This window comes from Sceloporus occidentalis, unplaced genomic scaffold (genome assembly GCF_023333645.1).
Source record: "Sceloporus occidentalis isolate IW3139 unplaced genomic scaffold, rSceOcc1.0.p SCAF_5, whole genome shotgun sequence".
NCBI lineage: Eukaryota > Metazoa > Chordata > Lepidosauria > Squamata > Phrynosomatidae > Sceloporus > Sceloporus occidentalis.
Window position 1 is genome coordinate 156617550 of NW_028316985.1, and position 15844 is coordinate 156633393.

Consider the following 15844-nt stretch of genomic DNA (forward strand, 5'->3'; position numbering starts at 1 on the left):
AAAGTAGAAATAAAATGCCACATTCCCCCAGATCAAGCTATTCCAAAGATATTAGTTTTGCTTGGATAATTATTTGCAGTTTCTGAAATAAAATAGGATGAGCTTAGATAGCTTAACTTTGTAAACACAGGCAGATTCCTGGCTGAAGCAAAGATGGTTCTTTTTCTGTCTGAGAATGTAAAATAATTTGATAAATGAACAAACTGGCAAAGGCTAGGAAGAATGGGGAGCATAGGGAATAGTGTGCTATATCCACTTCTCTGCATTTTAAGTGGAAAGGATTGCGTTTTGGAATGTTTCTCAGGGAAAGCTGGGTGTTTTTCCTCTTTTTGAGTTTCTTACCAGACGTTTTTCCTCATTCTCACCATAATGCCTCACTGACACATTTCTGGAATGAGCCTTGGTCCACTGAATAAATTCCTTGAATTACCATCTTCTTTTAGCTGCTTTTCCTATATTTTGTTTAAAAAGCTATAAACAACATAAAAATTCTCTGGTTTTCTGGTTGAAATATGAACAGCACCTAGGAAACAGGCATAGGTGTTTCCTAGATCTATTTACATATATCTGCATAGATCTACTTAGCAGAATAAAGAAATTATGGGACATTTCTGAATGACGCCAACAGCAATCCAGAAACTGAAGGCCTTTCTACATGGTTGCTGAAATCATGTTGCAAGGACATTTTAGCCATCCTACATTACTCCCACAAGCAATACTTAAGTTTGCACAGCCATCTGTGAATATTCTGAGTAGGATCTACTCCATGTCCTCTGCACTGATGTCTGCGAACAATTTGACACATTATGTGGTAGAGGCCATAACCTTGCCATGTAAAGGGAATTCAAATGCTGTTTGTTCCTTTGTCTTTGAGCCAAAATGGCAGGAACAGAACACAAGCATGACCTTTAAAAAGAAAAATGTGGGAAATAGGGACATGATTCCAATATTTATGGCATCCTTCTCTCCCAAACCTCAAAATCATCCATATGCCACAATTTCTCTTTTGGAAAACCTTCTTTCCCCTTCAATTTGTAGAAGATTGTGCAGGTGCACTGCCATGAAGAATAAAATTGCTGAAATTATTCATTGGTACCTTCAGGAAGAAACTTAATGAATAATTACATCTTTACCATAATATTGACTGAACTATACAATGCAAAATATGGCAGAATGGTTTTCTTGTGTTTGTTCCTAAGTAGTTAAGCTAAATTCAGCAATTAATAGAGATGGTGTGGCATAGTGGTTTGAGGGTTGGACTAGGACTCTGGAGACTAGGGTTTGATTCCTTGCCTGGCCATGAACCCCACTGGGTGACCTTGGGCAAGTCACATGCTTTCAGTCTCAGGGGAAGGCAATAGCAAACCTCCTCAAACAAATCTTGCCAAGAAACCCTGATGATAGGTTTGCCTTAGGGTCAGAAACTACTTGAAGGTATACAACAACAATAACGGTGGAGAACAGACTGGCAAGAAGGGGCAGCTTGAAGCCAGCCCCACTAAAGATGGATTGGGGCCACAGCAAACTATGCCACAGCCCCAATCCACTTTGAATATCCACTCCTATTTGGGCTGGGAAAGAGCTGGCTTTCCCAGCCCCACCACAGCCCCGGAGCAGCTTCAAGATGCTCCGGTGGTGTGTGGTATCTAAACATCTGGGTGGCTGCCTGGCTTCAGGGCAGCATTGGAGCATGTGGCGTACCCGGAAGCAGACTTATTTTGTTCGTCTGTTTCAGCCCTAAGTTAGACCTTCATAACTTTCACAGTTTGACATTCTTTAGTGCAGCAAAGCTTTAGAAAATACAAAATTCCCAGACCAATCTTTTTAGATTGGTATTAACAATTAGTTATATAGAATTGAAATGATGCCTGGAAAGGACATTCCACTGGCACTGAAATGATACAGTGCGCCTGCGCCATATGCTGGAAGCTGTGCATATGCTGGGAGCCTTAAGTATTATGCAAACTTAAGTACTACGCATACTCTGGAAGCTGCGCTGGAAAAAAGCCTCCCACACCCCTGAAAGAGTAATGGGATGTGCGCCCATGGCACACCACAGGCTCAAGCCCCATTGCTTCTTATAGGGCTTGAGCTTATGCACTTTTTTCTTACACGGAGGGGTCTGGAATGGAAGAGAAGGGCCCACTGTATTGGAGTATCAGAGAGGCAATTCCACAGTGGTGTGGACCACACCGGGTGACACCATAGAAGGGGGTTACACCACAGAAATGGGTGACAACCTGTTGCCCCCCTCCCACGGGTGTTGCCCAGGACTACACCGGTGCTCCTCAAGGGCTGCTTGGGTCCTTTTTGGGTCTGTGTGGCTCCTGTTCTGGTTGTGAGAGCACTGTTTCTGGCTGTGTGGTGCCTCTCCGGTTGCACAGATGCCCTTTTGTCTCACATAGGCACCGTTTCTGGCTATGTGGATGCCCCTCTGGCCACTCTGGTGTTCTTTTGGCCCACACAGATGTCATTTCCAGCTGTGCCGGCTCTGTTTCTGGCCACATGCGTGTGCCTCCAGCCATGTGGCTACACCTCAGGCCTGTGCAACCGCTCCCATATCCCCCCCCCCCCGTATCCAGAAATCCCACTTTCTGGAAGCCCCGCACCTCCACACTGGGCAACACCCGGTACGGGATCACCACTGCTGTATTGCTGAACATACAGGAGGCTAGATATAGGATAATATCCCACAGATACTTGGTTTCTAAGCCTTGTAGTCCTTTAAAAGTGAGTGCCAGCAGTTTTGAACTGATTCCAGGAGCAAATAGGAAAAGACAGTGAAGTTGTATGAAAAAGGTGTGATGTGATCCCACTCCCTGGAGCCCTGGTGGTGCAGTGGTTAAATGCCTGTACTGCAGCCACTCACTCAAAACCACAAGTTTGCGAGTTCAAGACCAGAAAAACGGCTCAAGCTCGACTCAGGCTTGCATCTTTCCGAGGTCTCTAAAATGAGTACCCAGATTGTTGGGGCAAATTAGCTTACAGTTGTAAACCGCTTAGACACTGCTTAGGCGGTATAAAGTGGTATATAAATTATGATTATTGTTATTATTATTATTATTAACCTTTATTTATAAAGCGCTGTAAATTTACACAGCTCTGTACATACAATCTTTTTAATTAGACGGTTCCCTGCCCTCAGGCTTACAATCTAAATTAAGCTTGTTTGTTTGTTTGGAGTTAAATTCAGTGATAATCACAGTTAGAGCAGATTCACTGAAATGAGTTAGATTTCTTAGCTGCAAATTCAATATATAGTTTGATTTTAATAGATATATTTTAGTTTAAATTAACTACATTTATCTCATATCAGAAGCTGCATTCTGAACTAACTGGAGCTTTTGGGCTTCCTTTGAATAATTTTTCAGTGCTAAGAAAATAAAATAATAAAATAATTGATTTGAAGAGAACAGCAGTTTTTATACAACAACTGTGAAGCCAATATTGCATTTATTATGAAAAGATCTATGTGTGTGGAATGGCTGTCAGCATAACTTCTCTTTGTTCAAGAATCAACAGAAACTAACTTAAAAATAGAAGCACATCCTTTCTTCCCAAAAAAAGGAAGGCATATGACATCCTTTCATTATTAGATAACATCTCTGTTATATGAGGATGAAAGTCACGAGAAGGAACTTCAGAACACTCAAGAGAAGTCAGTTAGTTATCTGATCCTGTGTAGTCAAAAATGCAGATTTCATGCTAAACACATGTTCTGGGAAGTATATCTCCTAGACTTTAAATGGAACAAATACTATATCTTCTGGAAGTGGGTAGCTTGAAACTTGAATCTGAACTAGGAAGTGTGCTGGGTTTACTTTAAACCACAAATAAGGAAAAGTAGAGTAAATATTAAGTTGCTCAGGAAGCAATTCAGAAAGAATTGCTGTTCAAACATGACAAAATAGTTTTCATTGGGTGAGAAAAGGGTCTCACACATTACAAAGGACATTGTGCCCCTCTTGAATTTACTAGTGCTTGGTGTGCCAATCACACTGAGCAGGGATTCTTAAATATATCCACAATGTAGTACCTGGCAAAGATCATGGCAGGAAGTGTTCCTTCCTCCACATTTTACTGAAAGGGAATTTTTAGGAAAATGAGTAATTACAGTCCTCTGATATGCAACATACATCACATCTGTTTTAAGAAGTAGATTTCAGGAAGGGCAACACATCTTAGGGGTCAATCACACTGCATTATAATTCAGATTTCAACCTGGTTTAAAAGTGGGAGATTCCCACTGACGCCTGTTTGTACACACCCGGATCGGGGTTTTGCACTCCTGATCTGGGGCAAATCCCCCTCAAAATGGATGCTGGCAAATGTGAACTTGTCCCCAGTCGTGATTGGGTCAAGTTCCGAGGAAAGGATAAAGGGTGGGCAGTGGGTGGAACATGCCTCTCCTCTGACACCGGTCGCTTTGCAAATGGCATTTTTTTAAAAAAAAAATTGTGCGTGTGACAGAATATGCATATGCTTGTGCTACAGTTTCCCTTTCAAATTTGATAAAATGATAGAATATGTGAATGCTTGTCCTACATATGTGTGTTATATGTACACATATTGTACATGCATATTGTGCTACATATATCTGATCGGAGATGGCATTGGGGTGAAAAGAGGAGGGAAGGCAAGAGGATCGAAAGGGGCGGAACGAAAGAGGATTGGGAGATGGCATTGGGATGAGAAATGGAGGAAGGGCAAGAGGATCCAAAGAGGCGGGAAGAGAAGAGGATTGGGAGTCACTCTCTCTCAGCCTGAGGGAAAGGCAATGGCAAATCTCCTCGGAACCAATCTTGCCAAGAAAACGCCAGGATAGGGTGGGCATAGGGTTGCCATAAGCTGAAATGACCCAAAGGCACACAACACATGCACGCACACACCTGGAGGTTTTTAAGTTTGACAAGTTGACAATATGTGAACATTGCCGCTATATTTTTTTTTAAAAAGGAGGGGGGAAGCACCCATGCCATTGGCGAATGGCTGCATGACATGTCACCATTGATGACAGCGGAAGTGAATGTGGAAAGCATTAGATTGACAGCAAGGACACTCCATTTTAAAGTGCTACTTTTGCAAATGTGAACGTCAGTGGGGCAAATTGCACCAGGGAGCTTTGATCGGGGTAAAGGTAGTATAAACTTCTTTCCAGAAAGATTTGGTGCTGGCTTAGTGAATCCGACCAGGATCTACCCATGGCAAATGTGCCGGTGAGAATGAGGCCTTAGTCGACATTCACTGCATTCAATTTTAATTGTGATATATGTTTAAATTGCAGCTGTGATTATTGAATTCAACCTGGATACATTATACATATATCAAACATTATAAAAGTACATTAAAATAAATTAAGTATTCTAACTACTTTAAATATACACATATTTATATTTGCTTTTTCAAGACAAGAACAAAAACGGGCAAATATGACAGGTCAAGGGGTCACTTTTATGCTTTGGGACTCTTAAAGAAACATATGAATTAACAAAAAACAAAACAAAATATTCCAAAGTGGCCAATTCCTGAATATTACCTTGATGTTAAAGAGTAAAGAAAGGCCTTGCAACCTTAGAGCAAGTCATCCCCTTCTTTTGACCAGAAAAAGATTGGTCTGGGAATTTTGGATGTGCCAGGGGCCACAAACACATCATTGAGAGGCCATATGCAGCCTGCATTTTGCCCTCATAGAACTTTAAACAAACAATAACAAAGTATACTGTTCCCTCCACATTTGCTGGGGTTAGGGACACTGGACCTCCATGAATGTGGAAAAACCACAAATAACAAAAAATATGTTTTGACCTGAGAGAACACCTCTCTAGGAATCACTAGGTCCTCCAGTGAAACTCTGTGGTCAACATCTGCCAGCCTATAGAATTGCACTGGAGGAGCTACAAATGTTTCGTGGAGTATTGTCTCATTATACTCATCATAAATTACAGACAAATGTTTGAGCTCCCAGATGTTTTGATCTACAGATGTCATCACAGACAATAGTATCCAGCTATACAGCAAAGAATGGTGATGGATTGTGGGGATTGTACTCTAGGACAGATGGAGAGCCAAAGGGTCCTTGTCCCTAATAGAAAGGGAGCTAATCCTTCTGTTATCTTGCTCTGAACTGTGTATGGAAACAAATTAGAAGACAGGAAAATGATCCAAGATGATGCAATGTGGTCTCCAAAGCATACAATTGACAACAGCTATAGTCCTAAAAAGTTACTTTCCCAAGCTCTGCTCACACTGTTCCTCACACTGTTGTACTGAAAGCAATAGAGACCTCTTAATGGATTTGCAATATTGTTATATCATAAGATGGCCTGATAGTGGAAGGAATAAAGGGTGTTCCTTCAGTGGTAAGTAGCCAACTGAACTGAATTGATTCATTTTGTGGAAATAGGGGAAATAAGATACATAGACGAAGAATAGACAGATTAATCTGACATATAATGCAGTCCACACCTGAACATTAGTCAGATTGGTTGTTGTTGTTGGTGGTGGTGGTGGTGGTGGTTTTTCATGCATTTCTGCTTCTTTTAAGTCTTTTTCATTTTAGCAGATCTATTTGACTGTCTTTATTGACTCTTAAAATCATTTCACAGAATGTGTGTGTGTGTGAGAGAGAGTGAGTGTGTGTGAGTGTGAGAAAGAGAAAAAAGAGAGAGTCAAACACAGAAATAACAATGAAAAAATTGATGGCACAAGGTTCCTTGGGGATTTTAAGTAGCTTTCATAGAATTAAATTTGAAATCTGAATGTAGAAGAATGCAGGATGAAGTATCCAGATAAAATAAAACTTTGAGTGCAGTTAAGTGCTGGCCTGTGGAGAAAAGCCTGTGAGGAACCAGGAAGAGCAATGTCATTTTTAAGGCCAAAAGTCAACTTTTCTATTTTCAGCAAAAAAATAATTAGCAAGCATGAAACTGTGTCAGATACTGTGAGAACAAAAATGTTCCTTTCTTTTTAAGCAAATGAACCTTTTTCTGGGACTTGCTTTCAGTGGGGATAAAAAAAGCAACAGCTAATGTTTCCCACAAAGTTGTACAGGCATGGAGAGCCTCCACATTAGTATCCTTAATAAGTTGGTTGAATCTGGCTTGTCTTGTGAGAGAGATCGAAAGCACAAACTATACAAGTACTCACCAATGAAGAGTGAACTAACTCACTTTTATTAGGGAAGAATATGAAAGAACACACATACAAGACAGACTCACTCTAAGGACCCTACCATATGGGGTTAAAAGAGCAGCTCACCTTTCCAAAATTCAGTGCTAATTCAGGAGGCAGTTCGGTTCCTATCACATATAAATTGCCACTGAATTGTCACTCAGGTCCCTCCCGGATGTAGCCCAGATCGTCTAAGCTACTTCTGTGGCCCCTTTATGAAAACAGAAGCTTCTGACTTCTAAAAATGGACCCGGATAGTGATTCGGCAGTGATTTATGTGTGATAGGAACCAGCTGCCTCCTGAATTAGCACTGAATTTCGGAAAGGTAAACCACTGTTTTAACCCCATGCAATAGGGTCCTAAGACCCAGCATACAGAGCTATCTGTAGAAAAGTGAAAGGAAGTTACCAGGGGAATGGACAATCAAAGCTACCACAGTATATGTAAGTGATCTAGGAATGAATGATTTTCAGTAACTCAGAGGCAATGCAGACCGCCTCCAGCTGCACTGGATCAGGGCTGCAGCAACCACATGCTGTGGCCCCGATCTGGCCTTTCCAGGGTGCCAAAAAGAGCTGCAAAAAGCGGTTACTTTTGGCGCCCAGGAAAGGGCACAATAGCTGCGGTGCTGTAGCTTTAAGGCACTTCTTCGGCGCTGCGTCATGTTGCTGCAGCACCAGTGGAGTGTCGTGAGGACGTGTGCCATGTGGACTCACGCCACCCTGGGGGCGGAGTCAGGGCATGAGTCATGTGGACATCACACCCCGACTCTGCCCCCAGGCTGGCCTTTATGGCCGGTGTGCACAGCCCCTCACTCTGCAATGCTAGATATTTGGGGATGGAAGGCAAATTTCATCAGGGGGAGAATTCTTATGGGGGCAATGTTCTCATCCCTCCCTCATTGCTGTGGCTGAAATTCAGCTGCTTTTGTGCCTCACTGCAGCATTGGATGAGATAAAGATAAATCTTTATCTCTGATCATTAATCAAAGATAAGGGCAGCACAGAAGCTGACTGGCCAGGTGGAGAGGTTTTGAAAGTAGCTTATTCTAGTCATATCATGATAACGCTGGACTATGTTGGCATGTGTATGAGTGTGAAGCAGTAAGGGCTGGCTGCAATACAACCTTGGACGTTTCGAGTTTAAATCTGCTTTCAATAAAAAGTAAAAATATTTATACTATTCCTTAGATCCTTGCTTTAATATACAGATGCCAACATTCTGTTGACATACATGGAGTCATCCAAACTTTTCATTATATAATCCATATACACCCTACCCTCTCTCCTTTCCCAGCTCCATCTTTGTGAGGCTTGGAGAAACAGCCTCTAGAGTTGTGTGTGTCATTTCCTAATTACCTGGTTTTGAGACTTGCCGCTAATGTGGCTTATAGTTGCCACAAGGCAAATAAAGTTTACTTGGAGTTTTACCAGCTTAAATGAGTTCAGAGTCTGGGTGCCCTGATTATTGGAAATATTTTCCTGTCATTGTGCAGCCTATTAGTGATGTTAACATGTCTTTAAACTAAATAATGCTGAAGCTTATCACACAAGAGGCTTCTCAGAGTGTGTTTCATTCCATTTTTTCCATTCAATCCACATAAGAGGTCTACACATGAATCTGAAGACTATATGAGTCTGCATATGGTTTGCATGCTTTCACAATAAAACAGAAACCTGCAGGGCTAATAAGTAGCAGCTGAATGGTCTTTTTAGGCTATATTAACATAGCTCTCCCCCCCCCCCCCTTCCTCCTTTTTTACTGTTTCCTCATAGCTCTTTAAGAACCACAAGCTTCCCTTTCATGGCAGGAAGCTGTTTACATAGGGTGAAAGTGTTCACCTTTTGGATTCTTCAGAGAGGCTGTGAGACCATTGAAATGGGTTCAGCTTTTTGTGGTTCAGAGCTAATAAAAAAATAAAGTTCAGTGATGTGAGCCAACACCTGCATGTCAGCTGTGCACTTGCAGACTCTTGTCAGAGCACAGTGGAAAGTTAGGAAGTTTACTTATTTTCTTGAGTTAACATATTGCATCTCAAGACCTGATTTAGTTTTGCAATTCTAAAACAAGGGACCAGTTTCACACTCTCGTGGCAGGGGAACACCCTTGTTTGTCTTGGTTAGCTGACTTTTGCCAAGAAATGGGCAAAAAGAGTGTGACAAAGAACTAGCTAGGATTCTTCAGTTTTAAAAAAGCATCTAAATTGAATTGTCAGTCCCAGCTAGAATAGTCCTACTGAAGCAATGAAACTTACAAGAGTTCCTATTAGTAGATTTACTCTCCTGCTGCATCCACATTGCAGAAATAATCCAGTTTGACACCACTTTAACTGCCATGGCTCAGTGCTATGGAATTCTGGGAACTGTAGTTTCATGTGGCAGCAGAGAAGAGCATTGATCTTTACTTCAGGCAGAAAAAATGTCTTGGCCTAGACTTGCCTGTTTGGAATTCTAACTCTTGTGAAGCTGGTAAAGCCTACACAAAAAGTCCATCAGGGGAAAAAAAAAGATGGAAGCCCTTTTGGTACAATGAATGGAGTTGCTGCTTCCATGTTAAATTTGATGACAAGAGGTGATCCCATCACTGAGTAGACCCCTCCCCCTTGGGAGCTTTATGGACTAACTCCCAGAATCCTTCAGCCAGGTCATCCAGTGGCCATGCTGGCCAAGGGTTTCTTGGAGGGATAGTCCAAAAGAGTACATTTTACAAGTTCCAGGTTCCTTTACAAAGAAGCTTCCTAAGAATCAACTCATGCTATGAGGAAGTCCTGCTTTTGGTCCTGCTCTTGTTGTTGAGTTGTCTACGAAGTGCCCTATTTATAAAAACTGTGGTTGCAACAAATGTTGATTAACAGCTGGCTATTTCCTTGCTTGCAGAATGTGGTTGATATGCAGAAAGTGCATGAAACTGCAGTTCTTTGAGAGTTTTGAGGCATGTAGTTGTACATGTATAATAATAGTTTTATGGGTGGTTGTGGGGTACTGTGTTCTTTGAAATGGCTGTTTTATCTATTCTATATGATGTCTGTTGCATAAAGATAAGAGGGAATTGGCGCATAGTGATCTGAACTTTGAGGAATTATCTGAAATAAGGAAACTTCCCTCAAATTAAAATGTGCTGGCAGATTTTACAGTTTTATCTTGGTAATTTAAGGATAGCTGTGTGATGTGTAGGATAAGTAAAATGATGGGAGCAGTTTGTATACTGTGTGCAGTGTTAGCAGTATAATTGCCCTGATGTTTTGCATCTTTAAAACCTCCCCCCACGCCCCTTAACAGTATGACTTGTTTTCAGCAAGAGGAGTTTGCTATTAACTTTAAAAGAGCAAAGTTGGACTTAATGAAATGGACTTGACAATAAAACCTTTATTGAAAGTGAACGTTTTGCTAATGGCTAACTTCACAGAACAATGATCTTATTTGTGCAGTTACTATTTGTGCAGAGGCTGGTGTGAGAGCAGGGACTATAAATCACTATCCAACCCACTGAGATACTGAAAGTGTTTTTTCTATCCAGTTTTTTTCCACCCAACTTGGCTATTAGAATTTTGGTGCTTAATGGGTGAGAGCACACTTTTCCATATGTGTGCCTTGCAAATGATCTTCTGTTGAGGTCTCCATTAATAGCAAAAGGCATCATTTCCTGTTTCATGTGCCTTCCAAATTGCAGTGGTCACAAGTCATTCTATTTCTGGTGGATTCTGGGCCACAACCCTGCTGCTAATGTGCTAAAGTAACAAGCTGAATTACAGCCTTTTAAAATGGTATCTGTCTTCTAAGTTTCCTGGGGTTGCAGAGCTCATGAGAAATAATACATAAACAAGCCGTATCAGGTGGTAGTTGAAAGAAATTGGTACTGGGGAGCTTGAGATTTCATATTACAACACCAGACTCTGGAGGTAACTAGTAGCAAATAGTGAATTACTTGAAATGAATCCCTTTTGTCAGTAATAAAAGTATAAGCATGCTTCCAGTTTTGTAAAATCTGGGGGAAGGGGAGGCATTGGAGGGCATCCAGCACATCTGGATGACATGGGGTTAGTGAAGGCCGGGTGATCACAGAACTATATCCATGTGAAGAAAGAAAGTGGAATGCACTTCAGATCCTACATGCAGATAACCCTTAGGAATAGTCACAGTGCTATTTTCATTTCCTCTGAACTATAAGTGGTACATCAAAATAAAAAAAATAAAAAGTCACTCATCTGGCTCAATTACCTCTCTGCAGTAGGTCCCAGCAATATCAGATATACATGTATAAATTGAGTACTCCTTTTCAAACCTTCTGCTAATCTGTCAAAGTAGAGACCATTATGCCAGGACACTTGAAATCCAGCAGAGCTTTTATATGTATACAGAAATTAACTAGGTATTTCAAGTAACTTGAACTTTAACAGAAACACCAGGAGGAAGAGGAAGAAAAAAACACAACCCAGCCCATTTTTGTATGGATTAAACCATCTTAAAACTCTTTTGAACATATATTCCATCTTCCACAGTTGCAGTCCTGACAGGTTCCACACACCTGACCATGTGGAGAAAGTTACTATTTTTGTTGTAGGTATTTCTGATTTTAGAATAGTTGTTTGTTAATGTTCTGTATTGTACCGATTGTCAGTAAACTGCAGTTTCTAAAAAGGCTAATTAAATTTGAACAGTTTTCAAATAGATGGCCATGTTAGTCTGTTTCAGCGTAAAATGGAAAACTGGGTATGTCTGCGAAGCAATTAAGGAGCACTTTTGAGGCTAATTGGTTTATTTTAGCATGAGCTTTCATGGATATCAATCCCCTCGAGGCGGGTATATGAAATATATGAAAATATAAATATACATGCATGTGCAAATGAAACTACTAAATAATATATATATATATATATACACACACACACACACACACACACACACACACACACACACACACACTATGTCGAGGGGGGCATACAGGGGGTCCCAAGAGTAAAATGTTTGAGTACCACTGGTTTAATAGGATACAAAAATATGCAAATTATGAGCCAGGTCAAAATTCAGTAGTAGTTGTTGAAATGGTAATGGTAGTAGTAGTAAACCATCCACATACAAAACAAACCCTCCAAATCTACACCTGGGCAATTTTTAAAAATTAACCTACCATAATGTACAAAAGACAGTGCATGCTTTTGAAGTCTCCTGAATTAGGCAAAATGGAATGAAAAAGCAAGGATCAGAAAAGAATCAGCAAATCCCCTGCTCTGTGTACCATTTTATGTGAAGGAAGGGCAAAGTGGCAAGATTTATAGGCAAATTTATTCCTTGGAGTAAAACCTTTTTCTGTATAGCCCGAGTCTCTGTATCTCTTTCACATCAGGTTTTAATAGAATTACGAACAAAACCAAGTGTTCACTTTTCTGTTCATAGAAGACATTCAGATCTCTAGACAGGCAGTTATAGAAGTTCTCATCTTTAGCCTCCTGTGCATTTTGGTGTACTTAATGTACTAAAGTGTCTGGAGACTTTGTAAACTTCCGCTATCTTTTGTGATGTTTTGATTGGTCCTAATAAAACTATAGTTTGGATTGTTACTGTTTCTCAAAAGTGGACTTTTTTTTAACAAAATTACCAGAATGGCAGAAAAAAACAGAGCTGCAACATTTAACAATGTATGTGCCATTCCCAGTGAATGGAGCTGCTAAAAGTAGCGGAGGGCTATTTATTCAAGCAGAAAATATTTTGTTACTTTTGTTTGAAATGGTTAGGTAACTTTGTCAACTTTGTCTAGTCACTCCCAATTCTTCAGCGAGTTTCATCTTCTGTAAACAAGATTCTTGGTATTATTTTGGAACTAGCCGTATAATCCTTTGGGGCACAATGATAATGTTTAGAAATTTAACCTTTATTCAAACAAATGACTGTTGTAACAAAGAAAGCCACATTGTGTCCCAACAGGAAATACTGATGATGGCTTTGACTGGTTGAACTACAGGTATTGTGAGGGTCTGTCAAACATAAATTCTGTCAATATCTCTGAACAGTTGTAGGGCAAAAGTAGATTGGACATTTTTGCATTCAACTTTCACATTTTCTAAATGCAAAGAGCAGTCACTAGTGTGATAACTGTTGTGATTCCAGAGGGGCAGATGGTGTCTTCCTTTAATTTGATGTTCATGAAAGTCACTCCTCCTATGACAACTTTTCTCCCAATGCAAATAGTAAACATAAGGAGTGATTTTCATGAGAAATGTGGGAAAGGAGAAAATAATTTGTCTTTTTTGCTTGCTTATTGTGTGATACTGGTGATTATCACATACAAGTGAGGTTGCTATGTATATTTTAAAGGGAAAAAAAACACGAACCTTAAGTGTGGACATCCCAAGATATCTTGTTTAGCCCTTGGCCAGAGCAAGATGTGATAGCAAAAGACTGACTGAACCAGTTCTTTTTACACGGATGCAGACTCAGCTGAGTAAATGGCATCTGTTGTCCCAGAGACTTCAGGGAGGTTTACTGTCAAAACGTGCATAGCATTATATCCTTAAACTTGGAAAGACAGGATACTGAATATGTGATGTTCTTCAGGCTTCCACTCAAAAGCTATAGTACAGTACTTTGATATCTAAGGTGAATATTCAAATCCATGTAGAATTCACTAATATTTCTATACTTTCTTTAATTAGGTCGTTGGTGTAGCACAAGCAATCAATAAGAAGTCTGGTGGAGGAGGAACATTCACTGAACAAGATGAGAAGGTAGAAATTACTAAATTAACTTGATTTTTACTAAAAGTTGCCCACTCCATCTGGGATGAGTGTGGATGGCTGTAGCAGAAAAGTTCTGCTTATTGTTAGTACCCTGGCTTTGGGCTGCTGTCCCTAAGAAGACTTGCTCGGAGCCTGCTTGATTTTTCTCTTCTTAACCTTTGTACATTGCTTTTGTGTCATTTGATGTTTGTTTTTAGTTCTGTGGACTCTCTTTATACTATTCTTTTGTATTAGGATTACAGAGGCTGAGGGCCAGCTCACTTCAGACCCCTCCCACGATCTGGATGATGTCAGATGGCTTGTCTCTTGGAGAAATATTACTTGAGCCACTATGACCTGGATTGGTCTCCGCCATACATGCCTACTTGTTTCTATACCATATGTTTCACCACCTTTCTATAGGTCTTTGGTTTGATCCAGGAAGCTCACTGTAAGAACACAATGAGAGCCCTGCAAGATCAGTCCAAATACTATTGTAGGGGAGCATCCTGTAAGCAGGAAGCACTCCAACATTCATCAGCATTTATAAGCTTACCATGGCAGTTTGTTGGTTCTTTCTCTCCAACATCTTGTTCCTTCTCAGACTACTTTGCCTCACCCAACTTATTAGAGGTTACGTCATTTCTATATGCCCTTGCAATTGCTAAATGATATCATTCTGAGACTACAGAAATGTCTTTTCCTATGTGGATGACAGATTCAAACCATGTGAAGTTTATTTACAGTGATGCAAATTATTGCCATATTTAGCCCATTATAGTTTACTCTGCTGGGAGCAGTGCCAAGTTTATGCACAAGCTAAGTAAGTTATGGTAAATAGGGTTGCCACAGAGGCCTTCTATATTGCAATTTTTAAAGTATATTTCAACTTTGACATAATACATATTTTGGAAATACTTTGGGGGCCTCTTAAAGTTGACATAGCTTTGGCTCTCTGCTTGTTATAATGCAGCCCTGATTGACAGTATCTCTTCAAGATTTCAGGCATAGGTCTGGACACTGAACCATGAGTTTTCCATTAAACCAATCATTTTCTCACAGTACATGATCATTTCATTTGTATCCCCAGAAAGGTAATTAATGTAAAATAAGCACGGAATGCATATGTTAGGCACTCTCAAAAACAAGTACTTAGCGTAGCAATCTAATTCCCCCATATCAAATAACTATTAAATGATCATTTGAAAAATAATGATTTCATTCAAATATAATTTGTGCAACTGCTGTATAACCCTGTTCTGGAAAAAATAAATAAGTTGAACAAGACAGCAATCATAATTCAAGAGTATTGGCTTAACTGAGAACTGCCTGAGGCATGAAGGCTTGAAATCATCAAGTTTTAGTAGCTTTATTAAAAGCTGTGTTGTTCTACAAATAATCAGTGGCTTGCCAGACAATGCTGAACTCTAGCCAGTGAAGCTGACAAACTGGCAATAAGAAAATAGGAATTTGTTCATTCTTTCTAAAAGGAATGTGTGATAAACATCTGCAGGATAGCAGAATTAATACATTTCCTGACTATTACTTAAATTATGATGTAGTTTCTACTTGGAGAAGACATGATTCCTTAAATAGTAGACTTCTCTGACATATGGGCTGTAATGAACTGTGAAGATAAGTTTGGTATGTGTAGTGCTGTAGATGTGAGCATTACATAGGGTATGCTTAAGAAAGCACTTAGTCATCAATAAATAACGATGTCAGATGAAGACACTTCTTCTTAAGTAAGCTGTGGTTATAAAATGAGGCATATGTTTCCAAAACAAATGCAGAAAACCTGGCAACTGCTGACCAACAGGACAATCTTAAGCATGATTGTCAAAATAATCTCAAACACTCTTTGATAGCATCTGCAGGAAAGTGGATTCTTGATTTTAGTTTGCTTTGGACTAAGCAGATGAGACTCTGTGGAAGTCATTGCACACTGAATATTACATATA

At 40.0% G+C, this 15844-nt stretch overlaps 1 protein-coding gene across 7 annotated transcripts in view; it reads left to right on the forward strand.

Moving 5' to 3' along the window:
- The window catches only part of PDE5A (phosphodiesterase 5A), a 95411-nt gene that overhangs the window by 34310 nt on the left and 45257 nt on the right, over nucleotides 1-15844 (forward strand). For all 7 annotated transcript variants that reach the window (XM_089525874.1, XM_089525876.1, XM_089525878.1 and 4 more), the window contains one exon: nucleotides 13821-13892. In XM_089525874.1, coding sequence (XP_089382000.1) covers nucleotides 13821-13892 — 72 coding nt within the window. The remainder of the gene's footprint in view (nucleotides 1-13820; nucleotides 13893-15844) is intronic.